The 26453-nt window shown below is 54.5% G+C and overlaps 1 protein-coding gene across 2 annotated transcripts in view; it reads left to right on the plus strand.

The window, feature by feature from the left end:
• Nucleotides 1-427: 427 nt before the first annotated feature.
• TMCC2 (transmembrane and coiled-coil domain family 2) overlaps nucleotides 428-26453 on the plus strand; it is a 37313-nt gene continuing 11287 nt past the window's right edge. Inside the window, exons 1-2 of one of the 2 annotated variants that reach the window (XM_054294967.1) lie at nucleotides 428-610; nucleotides 14979-15518. In XM_054294967.1, the coding sequence (XP_054150942.1) occupies nucleotides 443-610; nucleotides 14979-15518 (708 nt within the window). In that variant the 5' untranslated portion in view covers nucleotides 428-442. Of the gene's footprint in view, nucleotides 611-14978; nucleotides 15519-15988; nucleotides 16079-26453 lie in introns of those variants that run through there. The other variant, XM_054294966.1, reaches the window with a different exon arrangement.

The following is a 26453-nucleotide window of genomic DNA, read 5'->3' on the forward strand; positions in this document are numbered from 1 at the left end:
CCGCCTGCTGTTCCCCCATCCCGCGCTGCGCGGAGCGGCTCGGCAGGAGGCGGCGCGCCCCTCTCCAGCTCCGCTCCGCCTCCGCGAATCACCAGCGCCGGCCCCGCCCTCCGCGCGCCTTCATTGGTCTATTACTCCCGCCAGCACCGCCCCCTGATCACGCTTCACCAATCACCACGCGAGACACCTCCTCGCTCACATCGCCATTGGCCAGCGGCGCTGCCCATCAGGCGCGGCGGCGGCGGCGATGCCGGTGCCGGCGGCGGGCGCGGAGCCGCCGCGGCGCGGAGCCGCCGCCCGGCCCGGGCTCGGCGGGGCGGGCGGGCCGGGGCCGCGCAGCCCGCGGGCCCCGCAGCGGCCGCCGGGGCGCCGCCCGCCGCCGCCGGCACCGCTGCTGCGGCCGTAGGCGCCCCCCGCTCGGCCCGGGCACGGCGCTCCCGGGATGAAGCGGTGCCGCTCGGACGAGCTGCAGCAGCCCGAGGAGGATCCCGGCGCCGCGGGGGAATCGCCCGGTCACGGAGTGATGGAGGGCAAGGCCGGCGAGGCGGCGGCGGCCCCCGAGGCGGGCGCTGTCCCGGCGCCGCCGCGCTCCAAGCCCCCCGACCTGAAGGTGAGCGGCGGGAGCGCCCCGGTGGGACACGGGGGGACGGGAAAATCCCGCAGGATCGGCGGGGGAGGGGGGTCCCGGGGGTGACCGGGGTGGGGAGAGCCCGGCGGGGTCACCGGAGCGATGGAGCTCGGGAGTGCCGACATCCCCATCCATCCCGTCGGTCCTACAGGTGTGACCTTGGAGGATGCCGGATGGCTCCGGGATTGGGGGAACCCTGGGATGGGGATAATCCTGGGAATGGGGTGCTCCAGGGGCAGGGTTCTCCTGGATTGTGGTGCTCCTGGGATGGGGATGATCCTGGGAATAGGGTGCTCTAGCGCAGGGCATCTCTGGATTGGCGTGCTCCTGGATTGGGGTAACCCTGGGAATGGGATGCTCCAGAGGGAGCAGACCCCTGGGAACAGGGTGCTCCTGGATTGGGGTGCTCCTAGGATGAGGATGATCCTGGGAATGGGGTGCTCCTGGAGGAGGATACCCCTGGATTAGGGTGCTCCAGGATTGGGGTGCTCCTGGGATGGGAATAATCCTATCAGCAGAGATCCTGCTGGGATTAGGATGCCCCGTCCCTGTTCCGGGGATCCTACTGGATGAGGGTGCTCCAGGGATGGAGACACCGCTGGGATGGGGAATTGCTGGGACAGGATCCTCCTGGGGTCGGGATGGAGGTGGTCCCAGAATGGGGCTGCTCCTGCAGCGGGGACACCCCTGGGATTGGGATTCTGCTGGGATGAAGAAATCCCGGGTTTGGGGGGCTGCCCCTCTGCGGAGGGGCTGCGCTGATCCCGGGAAATCCCTGCCGGGAGTCGAGGGGATGATCCGCGGGGATCCAGGAGGATCTGGGGGAGATGCTCCGGGATGCTTCGGGGGAATATGGGGGGGATGCTCTGGTAGGATCCAGGGGAAATGAGGGGGATGCTTCGGTAGGATCTGGGGTAATGCTCCGGGAGGATCTAGGGGGATATGGGGGGGATGCTCCGGGAGAATCCCAGGGGATGCTCCAGTAGGATCCGGGGGGATATGGGGGCAATGCTCCAGGAATATCCAGGGGGGATGCTCCGGGAGGATCCAGGAGGATCTAGAGGGACATGGGGGGATACTGGGGTAGGACCCCGGAGGATTTGGAGGGGGATGCTCCGGTAGGATCCAGGAGGATATGGGGAAAGGATATGGGGGGGATGCTCCGGTAGGATCCAGGAGGATCTGGAAGGATATGGGGGGGATGCTCCGGTAGGATCCAGGAGGCTCCGTGGCTGCGGCACCGGGAGTGACGGTGTGGAAATGTGGGAATGTGGGAATGGCCCCGAGGCTGCTCCTGCCGGGCCCGCGGGGCCGCTGGAGGAGGAGGAGGAAAACAAAACACAAACCCCGGGCACTGCAGCGCTGCGGGAGGCACCGAGCCCATCCCGGAGCCGGGATCCTGCTGGAATCCAGCACGGAATTCCCCTGGATTTGGGGCAAAAAAGCAGCTCCGACCCCCGGCGGCCCAGCGGGGTTTTATTGGTGAATTCCCAGCGTGGAATTCGGGGTGTGCAGGGGCGGGAATGCCGTGGGCAGGGCGGGATCAGATGGCAGAGTGGGTGCCTTCAAAAAGCCCTGGGAAAAGTGGGAAATGTGGGATGCAGGATGGAGCCCCTCGGTGTCACCGGTGGGGTCAAGGTCACGATGGCACTGCCAGGAGATCAAATCCGTGTTCCCAGAGGAGAACTCGGCTGCTCTGAGCACAGGGAGCCCCTGTGGCTGCTGGAGGTGGCACCTGGGGCCTTCCCTTGGTGGCCCAGCAGCTCCTGAGGCTGCTTGGGCTTTGCTGCTGCCCAAAAACAGCTGGAGGAGCCAGGGCCGGGCACATCCATGGCATGGGAGGGTGGCACGGGGTATCCCAGAGGAGCTGTGGCTGTCCTGGATCCCTGGCAGTGTCCAGGGCCAGGCTGGATGAGTTTGGAGCAGCCTGGGACAGTGGGAGGTGTCCCTGCCCACCCCTGGACCTGGATGAGGTTTAAGGTCCCTTTCCCAGCCAAACCATTCCATGATTTTCTGACTTTAATCCATGATCCATGAGCTCAGAGCCACGCTTGGCACATCCAAGGTGTTTTTCTCTGTCCCTTCTCCATCCCGCATGTGTCACAGAGGCTCAGAAAAGGGTGGGAATGTTGGAGCTGCAGCTTCCCATGGCTGTGCCCACCACCCCAAACATTCCAGGGCTGGCACCCCGGAGCAGGAGCTCCACAACCTCCTGCAGCAGCAGCATCCGAGGCCAAACAAACCCCATTGATTTTATCGAGCTGCCCGTGCTCCCTTCCTGCGGGTCTGCTGCCAGGGCTCACCTTTAATGCAGCAATTCATTAAAATAAATCCTCAAACTGGGCACAACTCGGGCAGGGCTGGGGCTGGCTGCTGCCCACAGGTACCACAGCGTGCCAGGCGCTGTGCCACAGCCACCACCAGTTCATAAATTAATAAATAATTAATTAATAGAGCTGAGTTTTCCTGCTCCAAACCCCCTGTGGAGCTGCTGGTGGGGTGGGTTCAAGCTGGTTCTGCTCCAAATCCAGATTCCTGTCCCCTTGGATGGGACAGGATCTGAGATTCCTGTCCCCATGGGTGGAGCAGAATCAGATTCCTGTCCCTGTGGATGGTGAAGGATCAGAGATTCCTGTTCCTGTGCACGGGGCAGGATCAGATTCCTGTCCCCATGGATGGAGCAGGATCAGGGATTCCTGTCCCTGTGGATGATTAAGGATCAGAAATTCCTGTCCCTGTGCACGGGGCAGAATCAGAGATTCCTGTCCTTTCTTGTCCCCACTGATGAAGGATCAGAGATTCCTGTTCCCATGGATAATTAAGGATCAGAGATTCCTGTCCCTGTCCTGTCCTCGTGGATCAGACAGGATCAAAAATTCTTGTCCCTTTGGATGGGGCAGGATCAGAGATTCCTGTTCCTGTCCTGTCCCTGTGGATGGGGAAGTGATGATCAGGGATCCCTGTCCCTGTCCTCTCCCCATGGATAATTAAGGATCAGAGAGTCCTGTCCCCATGGAAGATGAAGGATCAGAGATTCCAGTCCCCATGGATGGGAGAGGATCAGAGATTCCTCTCCCTGTGGATGGGGCAGGATCAGGGATTCTTGCCCCTTTCCTGTCCCCATGGAAGATGAAAGATCAGAGATTCCTGTCCCTGTTCTGTCCCCATGGATGATGAAGAATCAGAGATTCCTGTCCCTGGGGATGGAGCAGGATCAGAGATTCCTGTCCCTGTCCTGTCCCCATGGATAGGGCAGGATCAGATTCCTGTCCCTGTGGATGATGAAGGCTCAGAGATTCCTGTCCCCATGGATGGAGCAGGAACAGAAATTCCTGTCCCTGTCCTGTCCCTGTGGATGGAGCAGGATCAGAGATTCCTGGCCCTATGGATGGTGAAGGATCAGAGATTCCTGTGCCCATGGATGATTATCAGATTCCTATCCTTGTCCCATCCCTGTGGATGATTAAGGCTCAGAGATTCCTGTCCCTGTGGATGGGGCAGGATCAGAAATTCCTGTCCCCATGGATGGTGAAGGCTCAGAGATTCCTGTCCCCATGGATGGGGCAGGATCAGTGATTCCTGTCCCTGTCCTGTCCCCATGGATAACTAAGGAGATCAGAGATTCCTGTGCCTGTTTTGTCCCCATGGATGGGGAAGGTTCAGAGATTCCTGTCCCTGTGCATGGGGCAGGATCAGAGATTCCTGTCCCCATGGATGATTTAGGATCAGAGTAAACCCTTGGCTGCAGTGAGATGGATTTGAGGTGGCACCCTGGAACCAGCACAGCCTGCCTGGTGTCACCTCCGGCCCTGAACTCCAGCAGATCCATGTCTCTCCCTTCCCAGCCCTGGCTCTGGCTCCTCTGCTGACACCCTTGGGGAAAACGAGGGGAAAAATGAATTCTGGCAAGGAGCAGAGCTGGTGTGTGGCAGCTGTGCTCAGCAATCCCTGGGTGCCAGCGATTCCTGCAGGAGTGATGGGATCCATCCAAAACCCCGCATCCAAACTGCCACTGCTCCTGAGCCAAGGGTTTTCCTGGGTTTCTGTTTTCCCTGGATGTGTTTTCCCTGGCTCTCCATTTTCCCTGGGTTTCTGTTTTCCCTGGATGCGTTTTCCCTGGCTCTCTGTTGGTTTTCCCTGGGTTTCTGTTTTCCCTGGCTCTCTTGGTTTTCCCTGGCTCTGTTTTCCCTGGATCCCTGTTATCCCCAGAGCATTCCCACACCTGGACAGTGAATTCTGTTATTCCCAGAGCATTCCAACACATGAACATTGAATTTCCTGCTATTCCCAGAGCATTCCCACACCTGGGCAATGAATTCTATTATTCCCAGAGTGTTCCCACGCATGGACAGTGAATTCCCTGCTATCCCCAGATCATTCCCACACGTGGGCAGTGAATTCCCTCCTATTCCTCACACCTGGGCAGTGAATCCCAAGACCATTTCCACACCTGGACAGTTCATCCCATTATCCCCAGAGGATTCCCACACCTGGGCAGTGAATTCCATTTTCCCCAGACCATTCCCACACCTGGGCAGTGAATTCTGCTATTGCCAGACCATTCCCACACCTGGGCACACATTCCATTACCTCACAACATTCCGACACCTGGGCAGTAAATTCCATTGTCCCAGAGCATTCTCTTATTCCCAGAGTGTTCCCACATGTGAACATTGAATTCTCTGCTATTCCCAGAACATTCCCACACCTGGGCAGTGCATTCCTTGCTATCCCCACACCTGGACACACATCCCATTATCCCAGAGCATTCCCACACCTGGGCAGTGAATTCCCTCCTATTCCTCACACCTGGGCAGTGAATTCGATTTTCTTTTCCCCAAAACATTCCCACATCTGGACAGGGAAGTCTGTTATTCCCAGAGTGTTCCCACATGTGGCCATTGAATTCCCTGCTATTCCCAGACCATTCCCACACCTGGGCAGTGCATTCCCTGTTATCCTCACACCTGGGCACACATCCCATTATCCCAGAGCATTCCCACACTTGGGCAGGGAATTCTGTTATTCCCAGAGTGTTCCCACACGTGGACAGTGAATTCCCTGCTATCCCCAGACCATTCCCATACCTGGGCAGTGCATTCCTCACTATCCCCATACCTGGGCAGTAAATTCCATTATCCCAGAGAATTCCCACACCTGGGCAATGAATTCTGTTATTCCCAGAGTGTTCCTACATGTGGACATTGAATTTCCTGCTATTTCCTGCTATTCCCCACACCTGGACAGTTCATCCCATTATCCCAGAACATTCCCACATCTGGACAGTGAATTCCATTTTCCCCAGAGCATTTCCACACCTGGGCACTGAATTCCCTGCTATTCCCAGACCATTCCCACACCTGGGCACACATTCCATTATCCCAGAGCATTCCCACACCTGGGCAATGCATTCCCTACTATCCCCACACCTGGGCAGTGAATTCCACTATCCCAGAGCATTCCCACACCTGGGCAGTGAATTCCATTTTCCCCAGAGCATTCCCACATCTGGGCAATGAATTCTGTTATTCCCAGTGTGTGTATTCTGTTATCCCACACGTGGACAGTGAATTCCCTGCTATTCCCTGCTATTCCCTACCATTCCCATACCTGGGCAGTGAATTCCCTGCTATCCCCACACCTGGGCAGTGAATTCTGTTATTCCCAGAGCATTCCCACACCTGGGCACACATCCCGTTATTCCCGTTATTCCCGGAGCTCTCCCCGGAGCTCTGTGCTGTCACTCCCGGCAGCTCTGGGCTGTCGCTGTCACTCGGGTGCCCTGCCCAGCATGAGTCACGTTTGTCACATGCTGCTGCTGCTGCTGCTGCTGCTCTCAGCTGTCCCCGAGGAGCAGCAGGCTGTGGGGGAGTGCTGCCTTTGCCATTTGGGAACATCCAGGCGTTTTCCTTGGCGCTCGTGGCAGCTTGGGATGCTGGGGGAGAAGGGGCCGGGCTGTGCTGGGCTGGTTGTCACCCTTGGGGACAGCTCTGAGCCGGTCCCCAGCCTGGCTGGGTGGTGGCAGGAGCCTCTTGGGCCTGCCTGAGGAGAATCAGCTGGAGAAGCAGCAGCAGGGCTGGAAAATCCAAAATTAGCAGGATCTGCTGGGATCCTGCTGCTGTTTGGGGGCTGTGGCCTCCCCATGCCCTAAAATCTGGGATGGGATGGGGTGGGAAGGGATGGAATGGGATGGGATTTAAAATCTGGAATGGGATGGGAAGGGATGAAACTTAAAATCTGGAATAGGATGGGGTGGGAAGGGATAAGACTTTTCCCTGTGTCCTAAAATCTGGGATGGGATGGGACTTAAAATCTGGAATGAGATGGGGTGGGAATGGATGAGACTTTCCCCCTGTGCCCTAAAATATGGAATTGGATAGGATCGATGGGGTGGGAAGGGATGAGACTTAAAATATGGAATGGGATGGGGTGGGATGGGATGAGACATTCCTGTGTGCCTTAAAATTATGGGCTGGGAAGGGATGAGACTTAAAATCTGGAATGAGATGGGAAGGAATGATATTTCCCCCTCTGCCCTAAAATCTGCAATGGGATAGGGTGAGAAGGGATGAGAATTCCCTCTGGGCCCTAAAATATGGAATATGTTAGGATGTGGTAGGAAGGGATGAGACTTCCCCCTCTGCCTTAAAATATAGAATTGGATGGGGTGGGAATTGATGAGACTTTTACCTGTGCCCTAAAATCTGGAATTGGATGGGGGGGAGAAGGGATGAGATTTCCTCCCATGACCTAAAATATGGAATATTTTAGGATGGGGTGGGAAGGGATGAGACTTAAAATCTGGAATGAGATGGGATGGGAATGGATTAAACTTCCCCCTGTGCCCTAAAAATATGGAACGGGATTGGGTGGGAATTGATGAGACTTTGCTCTGTGCCCTAAAATGTAAAATGGGATGAGGTGAGAAGGGATGAGACTTCCCCTCATGCCCTAAAATATGGAATATTTTAGGATGGGATGGGAAGGGATGAGACTTAAAATCTGGAATGGCATGGGGTGGGAATTGATGAGACTTTCCCCTATGCCTTAAAATCTGGAATTGGATGGGAATGGATTAAACGTCCCCCTGTGCCCTAAAATCTGGAGTGGGATGGGGTGGAAAGAGATGAGATTTCAAATCTGGAATGGGATGGGAAGGGATGGGATGGGAAGGGAGGAGACTTCCCTCTGTGCCCTAAAATATGGAATAGGATGGGGTGGGAAGGGATGGGATTTAAAATCTGGAATGGAATGGCAAGGGATGAGACTTAAAACTAGAAGTGGGAAGGGATAAGACTTAAAATCTGGAATGAGATGGGGTGGGAATTGATGAGTCTTCCCCCCATGCCCTAAAATCTGTTATGGGATGGGTTGGGAAGGGGTGAGACTTTCCCCTATGCCTAAAATCTGGGATGGGATGGGATGGGAATGGATTAAACTTCCCCCTGTGCCCTAAAATATAGAATGAGATGGGCTGGTATTACAGCGTCTTGAGTGGGTCGCTGCTGGTGAGAGAGAGACGGTGAATCTTGTTTCTTGATCAGAAGGTTGGATTTATTGATATATGATATATAATACATTATTACTATACTAAATAGAACAAAGAGAGAAGTTTGCAGATGCTAGCTAGGTTAAGAATAGAAAAGAAAGAATCTATAACAAAGTTGTGTCTAGGGACTCGGTCTCCTAGCTTGCACTGGTGATTGGCCCTTAATTATAAACATAGAAAATGAGCTAATCAAGGTGAATCCTATTGCATTCTACAGCAGCTGATAATAATTGTTTACATTGTCTTTCTGGGGGCCCTCAGCTTCCCAGAAAATGCAGAAATCTGAAAGAAAAGATTTCTGTGTAAAAATGTCTGCGACAGGCTGGGAGGGATGAGACTTAAAACCTGGAATGGGATGGGGTGGGAATTGGTGAGACTTCCCCCTGTGCCCAAAAATATGGAATGAGATGGGGTGGAAAGGGATGAGATTTAAAATCTGGAATGGGATGGGAAGGGATGAGACTTAAATCTGGAATGGGATGGGGTGGGAATTGATTAAACTTCCCCCTGTGTCCTAAAATCTGTAATGGGATGGGATGGGAAGGGATGAGACTTCTCCCCACGTTTGTGCAAATGTTCCAAAGAGCTGCAGAGCCTTGTCTGGAGCCTCTGGGCGGGCTGGGGGTGAATCAATAATTAACAATCCTCACAACTGAGCAGGATTTCTCAGCCTGGGGCCGTGCTGGGAGGTCGTGGCAACCAGATCCTCTCCTTGTGTGTCCGCCTGCAATATGAGGAGGGGGTTTGGGTGTCAGGGAACGGTTCAGGCTGGGTGGCAGCAGCAGCAAAACCACCCTGGAGAGCCTGGCGTGGCAAGGGCACTGCCAAAAAGCCCAAAAGTGTCCTCCAAGTCCCAGTTTTCCTGCAAAATTTGGGCTAAAATGGGATTTTTCCAGCTGTGGGGACATGGAGCAGGGGCTTTGAAGTCCATAAGAACCAAGTCCCAGCACCAAGCAGCAGAGCCTGGCTGTGCTGATGTGAAAGCCCAAAGGAATAAAGATATTTTTGGATTTCAGCCCTGTGTTTTACAGCTGTCCACGCTGAGAAATGAATCTGTGTCCATTGCTGGGGTTGGTAAGCAGTGGCTGTTCCGAAATAGCCTCTGCTCTGTGCCAGGAAAATGCCTCAGCTCTGGAAGTGCAGGAATATCCTGGGAAAACACGACAAAACAGAGCTTGTGCAGCAGCACAGGATTGGTTTGTGGCCACCCCTCACAGCTCCTGAAAGCAGAAAACCCAGAGCTGAAATTCAATGGGTTCCAGCCTGGGATCCCTCCTTGCTTCCCTCATTTCTTATTTTATTTATTTTTTTCCATGCAAATTCGGTTTTTTCCATGCAGACCCCGTGCCTGCCCAGCCCATGAAAACCTCTTTCAGGAAGACTCGGAAAGGGCCTGAGGGGATTTGTCTGAAAAGGTGAATTTTGCTGGGTTGGAGCTGTTGGATCCAGAAGCCCTGAGGGCATCTTGGCTCCCAAAATCTTTCCAGCTCCACTTTTAGTTTGTTTTCATCTCCCTGGGGAAGGGAGTTGGTTGTTTCTTTTAGCTTTGACCTTGTGCAGCTCTGGCTGAAAAGAGATTCAGAGTTCCACTTTGTAGCAATTTCTAATAAATTTTCTTTTAATTTTAAAGAATTAATTTTAAAGAAAGAAAGCAATTTAAGTAATTGGAGACAGCTAATCATTTAACTTAGGCAATATTTTATATAAGAACTTGCACAGAAATAATATTAAAGATGTTCACCTCAGGCAAATTCACCAGCAGAACTAAATCTATAAAAAAAAAGTGAAATGAGAACTGAAAGTTATTTATTTATTTTTTAATTCTATTTATTTCTTTTTTTTAATTCTATTTATTTATTTCTTATTCTATTTATTTATTTTTAATTAATTATTTTTAATATTTAATGTTTTAATTCCGTTTATTTCTGCAGAAGACCATTCAAGATTGGGAAGTCCATTTCACAAATATTTTGCCTGAAGGCTTTAAGGGAGTTGGGATTTTCTTTTCCCCTGGACTTTGTGCAGCTCTGGCTGAAAAGAAATTCAAAGTTCCACTTTGTAACAATTTCTAATAAATTTTCCTAAAGAAAGAAAGCCATATAAGTAATTGGAGACAGCTAATCATTTAACTTGGGCAATATTTTGTATAAGAACTTTCACAAAAATAATATTAAGGAATATTAAAGATGTTCAGCTCAGGCAAATTCACCAGCAGAACTAAATTTATAAAAAAAAAAAGTGAAATGAGAAGTGAAATTTATTAATTTAATTTTTAACTATTAATTTATTTTTTAGTTCTATTTATTTCTTAATTAAATATTTTTAATATTTTATTTTTTAATTCTGTTTATTTCTGCAGAAGATCATTCAAGATTGGGAAGTTCATGTCACAGATAATTTGCCTGAAGGCTTTAAGGGAGTTGGGGTTTTCTTTTCACCTGGACCTTGTGCAGCTCTGGCTGAAAAGAAATTCAAAGTTCCACTTTGTAACAATTTCTAATAAATTTTCCTAAAGAAAGAAAGCCATTTAAGCAATTGGAGACAACTAATCGTTTAACTTAGTCGGTATTTTGTGTAAGAACTTTCACAGAAATTATATTAAGGAATATTAAAGATGTTCAGCTCAGGCAAATTCACCAGCAGAACTAAATTTATTTTTTTTAAAAGTGAAATGAGAACTGAAATTGTTTATTTCTGCAGAAGACCATTCAAGATTGGGAAGTCCATATCACAAATAATTTACCTGAAGGCTTTAAGGGGAGTTGGGATTTTCTTTTCCCCTGGACCTTGTGCAGCTCTGGCCGTGCCCTCCACGGGAGGAATCTGGGGGTTTGGAGCTCTTACCTCTCAAATGCTGCCTCTGTTTCCATAGAGACTCTATAAATAGAATAAAATTTAAATTGTTATTTCCCCAAGAAGCCATTCAGCACGGGAGATTTATTATATATTTCCAAGGAAGAGCCTGAAATGATGGAGATTTGTGTTGTGAGTGGCTCAGGGGAGGGTGAAAAGCTTTTCCTGCAGAGTTTGGGGACACAGGATCCCTTTGCTGGTTCCTCCAGGCGTGCTGGGTTTGGGTTTGTCTGGGATTTTTAGGGGAAGGAGCTCGTTCTGCATGGCCCTGAGCTGCTCCTCTGCCTGCAGCTCCTGGGACATCTCAGCTGTCCCAAAATCCCAGCTGTGTGCCACTGAGGATGCTCTGAGCCCTTGGGAAATGCTGGGAATTTGGGATCTGGAAATGCTGGGATTTGGGATTTGGAAATGCTGGGAATTTGGGATCTGGAAATGCTGGGATTTGGGACTTGTAAATGCTGGGATTTGGGATTTGGAAATGCTGGGATTTGGGATTTGAAAATGCTGGGATTTGGGATTTGGAAATGCTGGGATTTGGAAATGCTGGGATTTGGGATTTGGAAATGCTGGGATTTGGGATTTGGAAATGCTGGGATTTGGAAATGCTAGGAGTTGCTGCTCCCCACTTCTCCTCACACAGGGGATGTGGAGGGCACGGGGCCAAAATCTCCTGGGATGCAAATCTGGGTGTTCCAGGGGAACCCTGGATTTCCAGTGGAACCTCGGAATTCCAGTGGAACCCCGGCCTCAAACCTAGGTATTCCAATGGAATACTGGTTTTCTAGTGGCTGCAGGGAAACCTGAATTTCCAGTGGAACCCCAAATTTCCACTGGAACCCTGGCCTTAAATCTGGGTGTTCCAGTTTCAGAACCCTGGATTTGCAGTGGCTGCAGGGAACCCTGAATTTCCAGTGGAACCCCAAATTTCCATGGGAACCCCAAATTTCCAGTGGCTGCAGGGAACCCCCGATTTCCAGGGGAACCCCGATTTCCAGGGGAACCCTGGCCTTAAATCTGGGTGTTGCAATGGAATCCTGGTGAGATTCCAGTGAAATCCCAGATTTCCAGAACCCTGGTGAGATTCCAGATTTCCAGTGGCTGAAAGGAACCCTGGATTTCCAGGGGAACCCCAAATTTCCAGAGGAACCCTGGCCTCAAATCTGGGTGTTCCAGTGGAACACTGGATTTCCAGTGGCTGTAGGGAGCCCTGTATTTCCAGTGGAACCCCAAATTTCCAGGGGAACCCCAAATTTCCAGTGGCTGCAGAGAACCCTGGCCTCAAATCTGAGTGTTCCTGTAGAACTCTGGATTTCCAGTGGCTGCAGGGAACCCTGGATTTCCAGTGGAACCCCAAATTTCCACTGGAACCCTGGCCTTAAATCTGGGTGTTCCAGTTTCAGAACCCTGGATTTCCAGTGGAACCCTGAATTTCCAAGGAACCCCAAATTTCCAGTGGAACCCTGGCCTCAAATCTGGGTGTTCCAGTGGAACACTGAATTTCCAGTGGCTGTAGGGAGCCCTGTATTTCCAGTGGAACCCCAAATTTCCAGGGGAACCCCAAATTTCCAGTGGCTGCAGGGAACCCTGGCCTCAAATCTGAGTGTTCCTGTAGAACTCTGGATTTCCAGTGGCTGCAGGGAACCCTGGATTTCCAGTGGAACCCCAAATTTCCATGGGAACCCCAAATTTCCAGGGGAACCCCAAATTTCCAGTGGCTGCAGGGAACACTGGCCTCAAATCTGAGTGTTCCTGTAGAACCCTGGATTTCCAGTGCCTGCAGGGAACCCCCGATTTCCAGGGGAACTCCAAATTTCCACTGGAACCCTGGCCTTAAATCTGGGTGTTCCAATGGAATCCTGGATTTCCAGGGGCTGCAGGGAAGAACCCTGGCCAGATTCCAGTGGAATTCCAAATTTCCAGATCCCTGACCAGGTTCCAGTGGAACCCTGGATTTCCAGTGGCTGCAAGGAACCTTGGCCTCAAATCTGGGTGTTCCAGCAGCACCCCAGATTTCCAGGGCTTGCAGGGAAGATCCCTGGCCAGGTTCCAGTGGAACCCTGGATTTCCAGTGGCTGCAAGGAACCTTGGCCTCAAATCTGGGTGTTCCAGCAGCACCCCAGATTTCCAGGGCTTGCAGGGAAGATCCCTGGCCAGGTTCCAGTGGAACCCTGGATTTCCAGGACCCTGGCCAGGCTGCCCTGGCTGTAATCAGGAGCAGGATCTGTTCCACCATCCATATTCATGATTCCATGGCCAGCTGCCACGCTGAGTCCCTGGGATTGTTTGCTGGGAATGTGGGATGCAGCCCCTGGAAAGGGAGAGCTGGGAATGCTCAGGGCAGCCACATGTCCCCATCTCCTGCTGGAAACCAGTGGCTGCCCAGTTTGTATTTATGTGTTATTGCATATTATTTTTATATATAATTATATCTAATTTTATATAATATTATATCTCATTTTTATATTATTATATATTATTTTAATATAATATACATCATAAAAAATAATATTTTAAATATTTATGTATATTATTATATTCTTTATAATAGTTTTATATTTATAAACCCAGTTTGGACCGGGTTTAGTGGCACAGGGCTGGTTCTTGGAAAATGTCACAGGAAAAAAACCCTGATCCTTGCTGGAGCTTGGGGGCTCTTGGTACATGGCTGAGGCCACTAATACTTAGTATTTCCAATATTTCCATTAATATTTAGTAATTCCAAGTACCATTATTTAGTATTTCCAATATTTCCACTAATACTTAGTATTTCCACTAAAACTTCATCTTTCCAAATGCTAATATTTAGTATTTCTGATAATTCCACTAATTCTTAGTATTACCAATACTTCCATTAATATTTAGTATTTCCAAGTACTAATACTTAGTATTTCCAATATTTATCCATTCCCTTGATTAACAGCACCCATTCCCTCAATTAACACCCTCAATTAACAGCACCCATTCCCTTGATTTACAAACAGCACCCATTCTCTCAATTAACAGTACTCATTTCCTCAATTAATTAACAGGACCCATTCCCTCAATTAACAGGACCCATTCCTTCAATTAATTAACAGCACCAATTCCCTTGATTAACAGCACCCATTCCCTCAACTAACAAACAGCGCCCATTCCCTAAATTAATTAACAGCACTGATTCCCTTGATTAACAGTGCCCATTCCCTCAATTAATACCTTCAATTAACAGCGCCCATTCCCTCAATTAACAGCACCCATTCCCTCTATTAACACCCTCAATTAACAGCACCCATTCCCTCCATTAATTAACAGCACCCATTTCCTCGATTAACAGCGCCTGTTCCCTTGATTAACAGCGATCATTCCTTCAATGAACAGCACCCATTTCCTCTATTAACACCCTCAATTAACAGCACCCATTCCCTAAATTAACAGCACCCATTCCCTAAATTAACAGTGCCCCTTCCCTCAATTAATACCCTCAATGAACAACACCCATTCCCTCAATTAACAAAGAGCACGCATTCCCTCAATTAACAGCACCCATTTCCTCAATTAATTAACAGCCCCCACTCCCTTGATTAACAGCACCCATTCCGTCAATTAACAAACAGCGCTCATTCCCTTGATTAATTAATAGCACCCATTCCCTCAATGAACACCCTCAATTAACAGCGCCCATTCCCTCAATTGACAGCACCCATTCCCTCGATTAACACCCTAAATTGACAGCACCCATTCCCTCGATTAACACCCTCAATTAACAGCACCCATTCTCTAAATTAACAAACAGCGTCCATTCCTTCAGTTAACAGCACCAATTCCTTCAATGAACAGCACCCATTTCCTCTATTAACACCCTCAATTAACAGTGCCCATTCCCTCAATTAAAACCTTTAATTAACAGCCCCCATTCCCTCAATTAACCCCCTCAATTAACCCCCGCAATTCCCCCTCTTTCCCCCACAGAAAATCCAGCAGCTCTCCGAGGGCTCCATGTTCAGCCACGGCCTCAAGCACCTGTTCCACAGCCGCCGGCGCTCGCGGGAGCGCGACCAGCAGAGCTCGCAGGAGCCGGCCACCCCGGGCCCACCGACGGCCACCGCCTCATGCACAGCCCACGGCGTGGCCTCGGACCACGAGTCCCCCGACGAGAAGGAGCGCTCCCCGGAGATGCACCGCGTGTCCTACGCCGTGTCCCTGCACGACCTGCCCGCCCGGCCCACGGCCTTCAACCGCGTGCTGCAGCAGATCCGCTCGCGGCCCTCCATCAAGCGCGGCACCAGCCTGCACGGCGCCGGCCGCCGCGCCAAGAGCGGCTCGCTGGAGCCCCAGAAGGGCAGCCCCCACCTGGGCCGCAAGGCCCCCCAGGACAGCGGCCTCACGGCCATCCTGCACCAGCACCAGGGCAGGCCCAGGTCGTCGTCCACCACGGACACGGCCATCCTGCTGGCTGAGGGAGGGGCCGTCTACCTGCTGGCTGAGGATGGTGAGGGGCTGGCGGATAAGGTAGGGATGGGGCACCTGGAGGGGTTATGTTGGAGGAAAGGAGGGTTTGGAGGGGGTTTGGGGGTCTGGAGGCATTTTGGGGGTCTGTACAAGTCCGTGGTGGGGTCAGGCTTTGCTCCCAGGTCATTGCCCATCACGGACACGGCCATCCTGCTGGCTGAGGGAGGGGCCGTCTACCTGCTGGCTGAGGATGGTGAGGGGCTGGCGGATAAGGTAGGGATGGGGCACCTGGAGGGGTTCTGCTGGAGGAAAGGAGGGTTTGGAGCAGTTTTGAGGGTCTGCACAAGTCCCTGATGGGGTGCACATAATGGGGTCGGGCTTTGCTGCCACAGCAAGGGGCTGGCAGATAGGGTAGGGATGGAGTGCCTTGGAGGGGTTGTGCTGGAGGAAAGGGGGGTCTGGAGCGGTTTTAAGGCTCTGATCAAATCCCTGGTGGGGTGCTTGTAGTGGGGTCAGGCTTTGCTCCCAGGTTGTTGTTCACCACAGACATGGCCATCCTGCTGGCTGAGGGAGGGGCCGTCTACCTGCTGGCTGAGGATGGTGAGGGGCTGGCGGATAAGGTAGGGATGGGGCACCTGGAGGGGTTGTGCTGGAGGAAAGGAGGGTTTGGAGGGGTTGTGTTGGAGGAAAGGAAGGTTTGGAGGGGTTTTGGGGGTCTGGAGGCGTTTTGGGGCTCTGATCAAATCCCTGATGAGGTGCACGTAGTGGGGTCAGGGTTTGCTCCCATTGCAAGGGGCTGGTGGATAAGGTAGGGATGGGGCATCTTGGAGGGGTTGTGTTGGAGGAAAGGGATGTCTGGAGAGGTTTTGGGGGTCTGGAGCAGTTTTGGGGCTCTGATCAAATCCCTGATGAGGTGCACGTAGTGGGGTCAGGCTTTGCTCCTTTAGCGGAGGGCTGGTGGATAAGGTAGGGATGGAGGCGTTGTGTTGGAGGAAAGGGGAGTCTGGAGGGGGTTGTCTCAGAGGAGAGGGGTGTCTGGAGGGGTTTTGGGGGTCTGGAGGGGTTTTGGGGCTCTGATCAAATCCCTGGTGTGGAGCAGGTAGTGGTGCCAGGCTTTGCTCCCACAATGTCAGGGTAAGGGGACATCACCTTTATCTGTACCTCAGGAGGCTCAGGTTGGACATCAGCAGGAATTTCCTCATGGAAAGGGCTGGAAGGGGCTGCCCAGGGGGGTTTGGAGCGCCCATCCCTGGAGGTGGCACCTGGAGGTGGCACTGAGTGCTCAGGTTCATGATCAGGCACAGTTTGGGCTCCATGATCCCACAGGGATTTTCCAGCCTCAGTGATTCTGGTATTCTGTGGCTGCACGAGGATTATGGAGCACGAGAACAGAGTGGGGCACCCCAAAATTCCCTTGGCATGGGGCTGTCCCTCAGGGCAGTGCTGGTGGCACCAGACAGTGCTGGCAGCCCTTGGGAACCTGGAGCTGCTGGAATTGAGGCTTCTCATTGAGGGGAGCTGTAGGCAGGGACACAATTCCCAGAGTGGGATTTGAGGAGTTAAAAAGGCCCTGGCAGGACCCTGTTCCCATGGGATGGGAGGATCCAAAGGCACCTCCAGGCTCAGCTGGCAGCTGCGATTTGGTCCCATCCCAAGATCCCAAGTGATTTTGAAACCAGTCTGTGCCAGGCTGATGGGCAGGATGGGGTTTCCATCTAGTGTTTAGTGCCATTAATTATGCAGCAGCCCAATTAGCACCCGCCGAGTTCAAGGGACAGGCGCTGAGAGGTGCTCTGGGAGCTGGGGGGGATTTTCCCTCTTGGCTTCTCCCCTTGACCTTGGGAGCTTGGGGGGGTTCCACACCCTGAAGTGGCTCTCAGGGAAATGAGGATCCTTATTTTGTGCTTTAAATTCAATCCTTCTTTTTGTGCTTTTAACTCAATCCTTCTTTTTGTGCTTTTAACTCAATCCTTCCTTTTGTGTTTTTAATTCAATCCTTCCTTTTGTGTTTTTAATTCAATCCTTCCTTTTGTGTTTTTAATTCAATCCTTCCTTTTTTGTTTTTAATTAATTCACCTGAGAGCACCAGCAGTGAGCTGGGAAAGCTCAGCACGGGGAGGTGGCCAGGCAGGCTCTGACAGGGACATGGGAATGTGGTCCCAAGGATAAAATTGTCACTGTGTCATCAGCTTTCCAAAAATCTCCTCTCCCCAGATCTGGACACCCCAATCCCTCCCTGCTCCTCCCTTCTGGAATGTCCCAAGTGATGAGGAGCATCAGGTTGTTCATTTGAGCATCTGCAGCCAACTTTTCTCCCTCTGGCCTCCTCTGGGGCATGGCCCGTGTCCCTGCCTTGCCAGGACCCCAATCCCACTGGAATTATGGCCAAAACCTCAATCCCGGTGGGACAGAAGCATCCAGAGCAGATCCCTGTCCACTCCCAGAGCAGCCCAGAAAGGGGATGAATAATTAACTGCATATGACACAAAGAGTAATAAGAAGAGAGACAACACCTTTGTGAGGCAGTGGAAAAATAACTTATTTAGAGAAACACGAGCCCTGTGATATTCCCGAGCCGGATTGGTTTTCCAGGAGCCCTCAGGAGCCTCCTGCCTGCAGCACAGCCGCTCCTTTTCCTCAGGGATGGGCTCCAGAGGGGGGTTGGCACCATCCCTGCCTTGTCCCCAAGGATGTGGCACCTCCTCCCTGTTCCCCATCCCTTTGGAAGCCCCATGGGATGCTCGGGGCTCCTGGGAAAGAGCCATTCCCATCTCCCCACACACAAATTTCATGCTGAATTTTCCACCCCTTCCATGAGGAGCAGATGCTGGAGGGTCCCTCGTGGGATCACTCAGTCTCAGCAAGCGCTTTTTGAACAGCTATTGGGGATTTTTTTTTTTTCTTCCCTTTTACTTCTTCTTGTTCAATTAATTAAGCTCCTGCAGTTCTGCCTTCTCTTTTCCTGCGCTGGTTTTTCGCCCCGTGGACCCTACACAAAATTCCTCCTCCCTGTACCGCCTAATTCCCCCCAGGAGCAGCCTGTGGTGACAGAGGACATCCAGAGGGGCTCAGTGGGACCATGGAACAGTGACAGGGGACACCCAGAGGGGCTCAGTGGGACCATGGAACAGTGACAGGGGACATCCAGAGGGGCTCGGTGGGACCATGGGACAGTGACAGGGGACATCCAGAGGGGCTCAGTGGGACGATGGGACAGTGACAGGGGACACCCAGAGGGGCTCAGGGGGCTCAGTGGGACCATGGAACAGTGACAGGGGACACCCAGAGGGGCTCAGTGGGACCATGGGACAGTGACAGGGGACATCCAGAGGGGCTCAGTGGGACGATGGGACAGTGACAGGGGACATCCAGAGGGGCTCGGTGGGACGATGGAACAGTGACAGGGGACACCCAGAGGGGCTCAGTGGGACCATGGAACAGTGACAGGGGACATCCAGTGTCGGTGCCGGTGCTCGCCACGAGGCCGTGCTTTCGGCCCGTGCGACAGTGTCAGTGCCAATGTCGGTGCCGGTTTCAGTGCCGGTGCTCACCGCGAGGCCGTGCTGCCGGCCCGTGTGACAGTGACAGTGGCTGTGGCACTGTCGGTGTCGGTGGCGGTTCCGGTGCTCACCGCGAGGCCGTGCTGCCGGCCCGTGTGACAGTGACAGTGGCAGTGGCACTGTCGGTGTCGGTGGCGGTTCCGGTGCTCACCGCGAGGCCGTGCTGCCGGCCCGTGTGACAGTGACAGTGGCAGTGGCACTGTCGGTGTCGGTGGCGGTTCCGGTGCTCACCGCGAGGCCGTGCTGCCGGCCCGTGTGACAGTGACAGTGGCAGTGGCACTGTCGGTGTCGGTGGCGGTTCCGGTGCTCACCGCGAGGCCGTGCTGCCGGCCCGTGTGCCGGTTTCAGTGGCAGTGTCGGTGTCGGCCCGGGGGAGGCGGCGGCAGGGCGGGCACACACGGCAGCGCGCTGGGAGCTTTCTGCTGATCTCCCTAATCCCCTGCTGGTGACCCGCCAGGCGCAGGGGCGGGCGCTCGGGAATTAGCGAGGCCCCGGTGCCGGCAGCAGCGGCCGGGGGTGCCCCCGGTGCCCCCGGTGCCCCGGGGCTCAGCCGGTGCCGGTGCTGGCGGGGCGCGTCGGCCCCGGGGCGCGGCCGGAGCTGGAGCGGGGCGGCCGCGGGGTGCTGTGCCTGGTGCTGCCCGGGAGCTGCACGGACTGCGGGGACTGCGGCATGGTGCACGTGCAGGTGGGCACCGGGGGCACCGGGGGGGGAACGGGACGGGGGGAGCGGCGGCCGTTAGAGGGCGGCGTTACCGGTGGCCGTCCGTCCGTCCGTCTGTCCGTCCGTCCCTCTCTCCGTCCGTCCGTCCGTCCGTCTCTCCGTCCGTCCGTCCGTCCGTCTGTCCGTCCGTCCCTTTCTCCCTCCGTCCGTCCGTCCGTCCCTCTCTCCATCTGTCTGTCCGTCCGTCCGTCCCTCCTTCTCGCCATCCGTCCCTTCCTCACTCCGTCCGTCCGTCCCTCTCTCCCTCTCTCCGTCCCTCCCTCTCTCTGTCTGTCCCTCTCTCCGTCTGTCTGTCCGTCCGTCCGTCCCTCTCTCCGTCCGTCCGTCCCCCCCTCCCTCTCTCCGTCCGTCTCTTCCTCTCTCCGTCCGTCCCTCCCTCTCTCCATCTGTCCGTCCGTCCCTCTCTCCGTCTGTCCGTCCGCGCTCCTCGCCGCCTTCCCCCCGCGTCCCTTAGGACTGGACTCGTCACCAGTGTCCCCAGTGTCCCCATTGCTGGTGCTCAGCCCGGTCCGGACCCGCCGAGTGTCCCCCCCTGGCAGCGAGGGCCCGGACCCCTCCGTGTCCGTCCACAAGTGACAGTGCCAGCTGCCACCGCTGTCCCCTCTCTGTGCCCCTCCCCTGGCAGCTGCTTCTCCTGTGAGGCACCGGGGGCACAGGGGGGGCTCCTGCCCCACCTCAGGCCGGCTCTGAGCTCTGAGCCCCCCGCTTTTAATTAATTAAGCTCCTACAGTTCTGCCTTCCCCTTTCCTGCGCTGGGTTTTCATCCTGCCAAAGCCTGGCACACAAAATTTCTCTCCCCCCCTGCACGCCCTAATTTCCCCCAGGAGCAGCCTGTGGTGACAGGGGACATCCAGAGGGGCTCGGTGGGACCATGGGACAGTGACAGGGGACATCCAGAGGGGCTCAGTGGGACGATGGGACAGTCTGGGGGTTTGGTGCTGGCTGCCAGTTCTGCCTGGGCTTTGTGGTTCACCCCAAAGGCAGCACTGCCAAGCACCTGGGGTTCCCACACTGGGGACAAACCTTCCTTTTATGGGATCACGACCCGAAAGTGCCGTTTTCTGCTCCAAACTCCTCTCTCTGTGCTCCTGTCCCCATCCCAGCAGAGTGTCCACAGTGTCCTGGGGGGTGACCTGTCCCTGCAGCCCCAGCCCTGCCTCAAGGGCAGCAGCCCTCGGGACACAGGGCAGGATTCATCCCGCTAAATTTAGCTTCCCCCCGGGTCAGCGGCTATATCGGGGCCAGAGGGATTACAGGGAGCAGGGAGAAATACAGGGAGCAGGGAGAAACCCTGAGTTCCCAAGCACACAGCCCGGAGTGGCCGTGCCCCGTGGGGACAGAGGGGTTTGGGGTGGCCAGGAGGCCATGGGGTGGCTCAGGGATGGCAGCGATGGTTCATGTCCCCTGCCCAGGGAAGGTTCGTGTCCCCTGTGCCCAGGGATGGCAGGGAAGGTTCCTGTCCCCTCTCCAGGGATGTCAGGGAGGGTTCATGTTCCCTGTGCCCAGGGATTTTAGGGAAGGTTCGTGTCCCCTGCCCAGCTCAGCTGCCTTTGGTTCCTGTAGGAGGATGTGGTTTCTCCTTCCTACAGCTCCGGTTACCTGGTCTGCAGCCCCCAACCCTGGGACATCCCTTTGGCACCTGGATCACAAGGGTGCAGAGACCCTACAAATACGACAGATTCTGGGGATTTTTGGGAGGTTTTTGGGGTCCTGACCAGGAATGGGAGGTGTGAGAGTCCAGGTGAGCTCCCACTCCCTACCTCCATCTCCCCATGTGTGGAAAGAGGATGAGTCTGTGAGGCAAGGCTGGGTCTGGGAGCCTACAAATACCAGAGGTTTTGGGGATTTTTGGGGGGGTTTTGGGTTCCTGACCAGGAATTGGAGGTGTGAGAGTCCAGGTGAGCTCCCACTCCCACCTCCAGCTCCCCATGTGTGGCAGGAGGATGAGTCTGTGAGGCAAGGCTTGGAGCGCTGGGGTGTGGAGACCCCCCATTATCAGCGATTTTGGGGATTTTTGGATGTTTTTTGGAATTGGAGGAATTGGAGCTCCAGGTGAGCTCCCACTCCCCACCTCCAGCTCCCCACGTGTGGCAGGGGGATGAGTCTGAGGCAAGGCTTGTGCTGGGAGCACTGGGGTGCAGAAATCTCCCAATTACCAGGGATTTTGGGGGGTTTTTGTGTTCCTGACCAGGAATTGGAGCTCCAGGTGAGCTCCCACTCCCACCTCCCCCTCCCCACGTGTGGCAGAGGATGAGTCTGAGGCAAGGCTGGGAGCACCAGGGTGCAGAGACCCTACAAATGCCAGAGGTTTTGGGGATTTTTGGGCTCCTGACCAGGAATTGGAGCTCCAGGTGAGCTCCCACTCCCCACCTCCAGCTCTCCACGTGTGGCAGGGGAATGAGGGGATGAGTCTGAGGCAGGGCTGGGAGCACTGGGGTGCAGAGACCCCAAAAATGCCAGGGGTTTTGGGAAGTTTTGGGGATTTTGGGGGGTTTTTGGGTTCCTGACCAGGAATTGGAGCTCCAGGTGAGCTCCCACTCCCACCTCCCCCTCCCCACGTGTGGCAGGAGAATGAGGGGATGAGTCTGAGGCAAGGCGGGGAGCACTGAGATGCAGAGACCTCCCAATTCCCAGGGATTTTGGGGTGTTTTTTGTGTTCCTGACCAGGAACTGGAGCTCCAGGTGAGCTCCCACTCCCCACCTCCAGCTCTCCACGTGTGGCAGGGGAATGAGGGGATGAGTCTGAGGCAGGGCTGGATGCTGGGAGCTCCTTCCCGCACTCCCGTTGGGATGAGCGCTTCGGAGCGAGCAGATAATAGCTGGAAAGACAAAGACACCCGAGATTGCTGCTTAATTAATTCAGGAGGAGAAGAATACCAGACTCTGCTACTGATTCACCCCTCGTGAAGGAGACATCGTGTTCCTCCTCAGCCTGGCTGACATATGGCTGTTGATTGCAGCCCACCAGCAGCTCCCGCTCCCGGCAGGATCCCGGGGGATTTGGGGGTGGTGCAGGGCAGGATTTGGGGTGCAGGGCACGCTTTGGGGTGCAGGGTTTGTGATCTCTCCAGCTCACCCCTGCTGCTCTGGGCTGGCAGCAGGATTGGGCTCCAGGGTCCTGTTTGTGGCTCCCCACCTGGCTTGGGGTTGTGGTTTGGTCTCTTTCTGCTTCTCGCTCTCATTCTCAGTGCAGAAGCTCCCAAAAATTCCCCCCTGGCTGTACAAGCCCTGTGGCTCGGTCTCTCCGTGTTTCCCCCTCAAATCCTCTGTGCAGAAGCTCCAAAAATCCCTCCTGGCTGCACAAACCCTGTGGCTCAGCCTCTCTGTGTTTCCCCCTCAAATCCTCCATCTAGAAGCTCCAAAAATCCCCCCCTGGCTGCACAAACCCTGTGGCTCGGCCTTTCCATGCTTTCCCCCTCAAATCCTCTGTACAAAGCTTCCAAAAATCCCCCCTGGCTGCACAAACCCTGTTGGAATGGTCTCTCTCTGCTTCTCACTCAAATTCTTTATGCAGAAGATCCCAAAAAATACCCCCTGGCTGCACAAACCCTGTGGCTTGGCCTTTCCATGCTTTCCCCCTCAAATTCTCCATACAAAGCTCCCAAAAATCCCCCCTGGCTGCACAAACCCTGCTGGCTGGGTTAATGCTGTGTCAGGGTCACTCCCTCCAGGGAAAACAACAGCAGGAATTTTTCCAAATATTCTCCAAGCGTGGGCAGGGCCTTGAATGGCTTCAGCACTGAATTGTCCCTTCAGAGCTGTCCCTTCAGAGCTGTCCCTACAAGCCCAGGGCACAAGGGACAGAAGGAACAAGCCCAGCTTGGAGAATTTGGTGTGCAATTAGGAAATGCCAAGTTCTGCGTGGTGTGGATGGGCACGGAGACCCAGGAGCTTCCCAAGGAAGAATCCCGGGATCTTTCCATCTGTAAAACAGCTTTTCTCAAGTGGCCTGAGCCCTGTGGGATGGTGGCAGTGTCCCAGCTGTGATGGGGACGGGCAGCAGTGGTGGCTGTTTGTTTATTTGTTTGTTTTTTGGTTTGTTCCCTTTGGGAAATGCTTGGCAGTGCTGTTTGTTCTCCTGGCACTCTTGGAGGATTGGGATCTGAGCCCAGGGCACCCATGGGGGCTGCTCACCAAATTGTCCCTTCAGAGTGTCCCTACAAGCCCAGGGCTCACTGAATTGTCCGTCAGAGCTGTCCCTACAAACCTGGGACAGAAGGGACAGGCCCAGCTCGGAGGATGTGCTGTGCAATTAGGAAATGCCAGGTTCTGCATGGCATGGACGGGCACGGAGACCCAAGGAAGAATCCCGGAATCTTTCCATCTGTAAAACAGCTTTTCTCAAGTGGCCTGAGCCCTGTGGGATGGTGGCAGTGTCCCAGCTGTGATGGGGATGGGCAGCAGTGGTGGCTGTTTATTTGTTGGTTTGTTTATTTGTTTGTTTTTTGGTTTGCTCCCTTTGGGAAATGCTTGGCGGTGCTGTTTGTTCTCCTGGCACTCTTGGAGGTTTGGGATTGCACCCCAGCCTGTTCCTGCTCCCCCCCAGCCTGTGCTGCTCCTCCTTGGAGCCTCCTCTGCCCCTCAGGCTCCTCGGCCATGGGAAGGGAGAGGATCCAGCTCTGCCCTCCCAAACCCTGCCCTGGCAAAGGACACTGCCCCTAAATCCTCTGCAGGGTGGCTTTGCAATGATTTGTTAACCCTGGGCCCTTCAGCAGCTGCAATTTTGTTTTTTACAATGATTTGTTAACCCTGTGCCCTTCAGCAGCTGCAGTTTTGTTTTTTGCAGTGATTTGTTAACCCTGGGCCCTTCAGCAGCTGCAATTTTGACTTTTGCAGTGATTTGTTAACCCTGGATGGTTCAGCAGCTGCAATTTTATTGTTTGCAATGATTTGTTAACCCTGGGCCCTTCAGCATCTATCATTTTGTTTTTTACAACGATTTGTTGACCCTGGGCCGTTCAGCAGTGAGGTTCTTTGTTGTTTGCAGTGATTTGTTTCCCTTTCCCTCGTGCTGGGCAGCTGGGAGCAGATGTTCTCCTGGCAATCCAGCACCTGAGGACCTCAGTAAGTCCCAGAAATGCTCTCCAGGGCTCCTTGCAGCAGCCTGCCCGTGCTGGCTCTTCCTGAACATCCCAACCTCTACCAAGTCCGCACTCCAAACCCAGACTCCAAACTCCAAACATCCCAACCTTTATCAAGTCCTCACTCCAAACCCAAACTCCAAACATCCCAACCTTTATCAAGTCCTCACTCCAAACCCAAACTCCAAACATCCCAACCTTTATCAAGTCCTCACTCCAAACCCCAACTCCAAACATCCCAACCTTTATCAAGTCCTCACACCAAACTCCAAACATCCCAACCTTTATCAAGTCCTCCCCATATTCCTGCTGCTCCACCTTTCCAGGAACAGGGTCTGTGAGCTGGCAGGGGCTGTGGGCACACCGTGGTTCCCCCTCAGATGGGTGAACCCCTCACTTCCCAGCCCCAAAAACCACACTGGGGAAGCAGCAGGGCTCCAGGGCCAGCCCCAGCAGCTTCAGGAGGGAACTGGCCAGCAGGGAGGTGCTTTCCACCGGCTGCTGTGCAGCTGCTGATCCTCGTGCCCTGCTGAGACAGCACAAGAGCCACGGGAAGTGGTGGGGAGTGACCTCTGCCTGCTGGGCTGAAAGCAGAAGTGATGCTGTGGCAGAAACCAGGATGGAACTGACCAGCCTTGGTCGCACCAGGGGCACCCACGGGGCTGGGCCAGGCTGTGAGCCGCCCGTTTTTATGGGATCACGACCCAAAAGTGCCATTTTGTGCTCCAGACTCCTCTCTCCGTGCCCTGTCCCTGGCCCAAGAGAGTGTCCTGGGTTGGGGGGGACGTCCATCCCCCCCTGGCACCCAGGGATGGGCCAGGAGCCCACCTGGGAGGAGAGGAACCCTGGGTGATACCAGTGCCATCCCCACGGTGTCACCGTCCATCCTTGGGGGCAGCTCTGCGGTGTCACCTCCCGGTCCCTGGGGCAGCTCTGCGGTGTCACTGTCCATGCCCGGTGCCATCCCCACGGTGTCACCAACCATCCCCGGGGCAGCTCTGCGGTGTCACCGGGAGCAGCTCTGCAGTGTCACCTCCCAGCCCCGGTGCCATCCCCTCGGGTGTCACCTCCCCTGCCTAGGGGCAGCTCTGCGGTGTCACCGTCCATCCCCGGGCGCATCTCTGTGGTGTCACCAACCAGCCCCGGTGCCATCCCCACAGTGCCACCTCCCATTCCTGGGGGCAGCTCTGCAGTGTCACCTCCCAGCCCAGGTGCCATCCCCACGGTGTCACCTCCCAGCCCCCGGGGGTAGGTCTGTGGTGTCACTAAGCAGCCCCGGTGCCATCCCCTCGGTGTCACCTCCCCTCCCTAGGGGCATCCCCTCGGTGTCACCGTCCATCCCCAGGGGCAGCTCTGCAGTGTCACCTCCCGGCCCCAGGGGCAGCTCTGTGTCACCAGGGGCAGCTCTGCAGTGTCACCTCCCCTCCCTGGTGCCGTCCCCTCGGTGTCACCTCCCCTCCCCAGGGGCAGCTCTGCGGTGTCACCTCCCCACGGTGTCACCTCCTGGCCCTGGGGCAGCTCTGCGGTGTCACCTCCCGGCTCCGTGTGACACTCTCAGGGATCTCTGCCCCGTGCTGGCCGTGCCCTGGCACGGCTGAGCGTGGCACGGTAGGCACGGCTGGGTTTGGGTGGA

This window comes from Melozone crissalis, unplaced genomic scaffold, assembly GCF_028551555.1.
Source record: "Melozone crissalis strain CALT ecotype California unplaced genomic scaffold, PUWL_Pcris_2 ptg000424l_1, whole genome shotgun sequence".
NCBI classification, from domain to species: domain Eukaryota; kingdom Metazoa; phylum Chordata; class Aves; order Passeriformes; family Passerellidae; genus Melozone; species Melozone crissalis.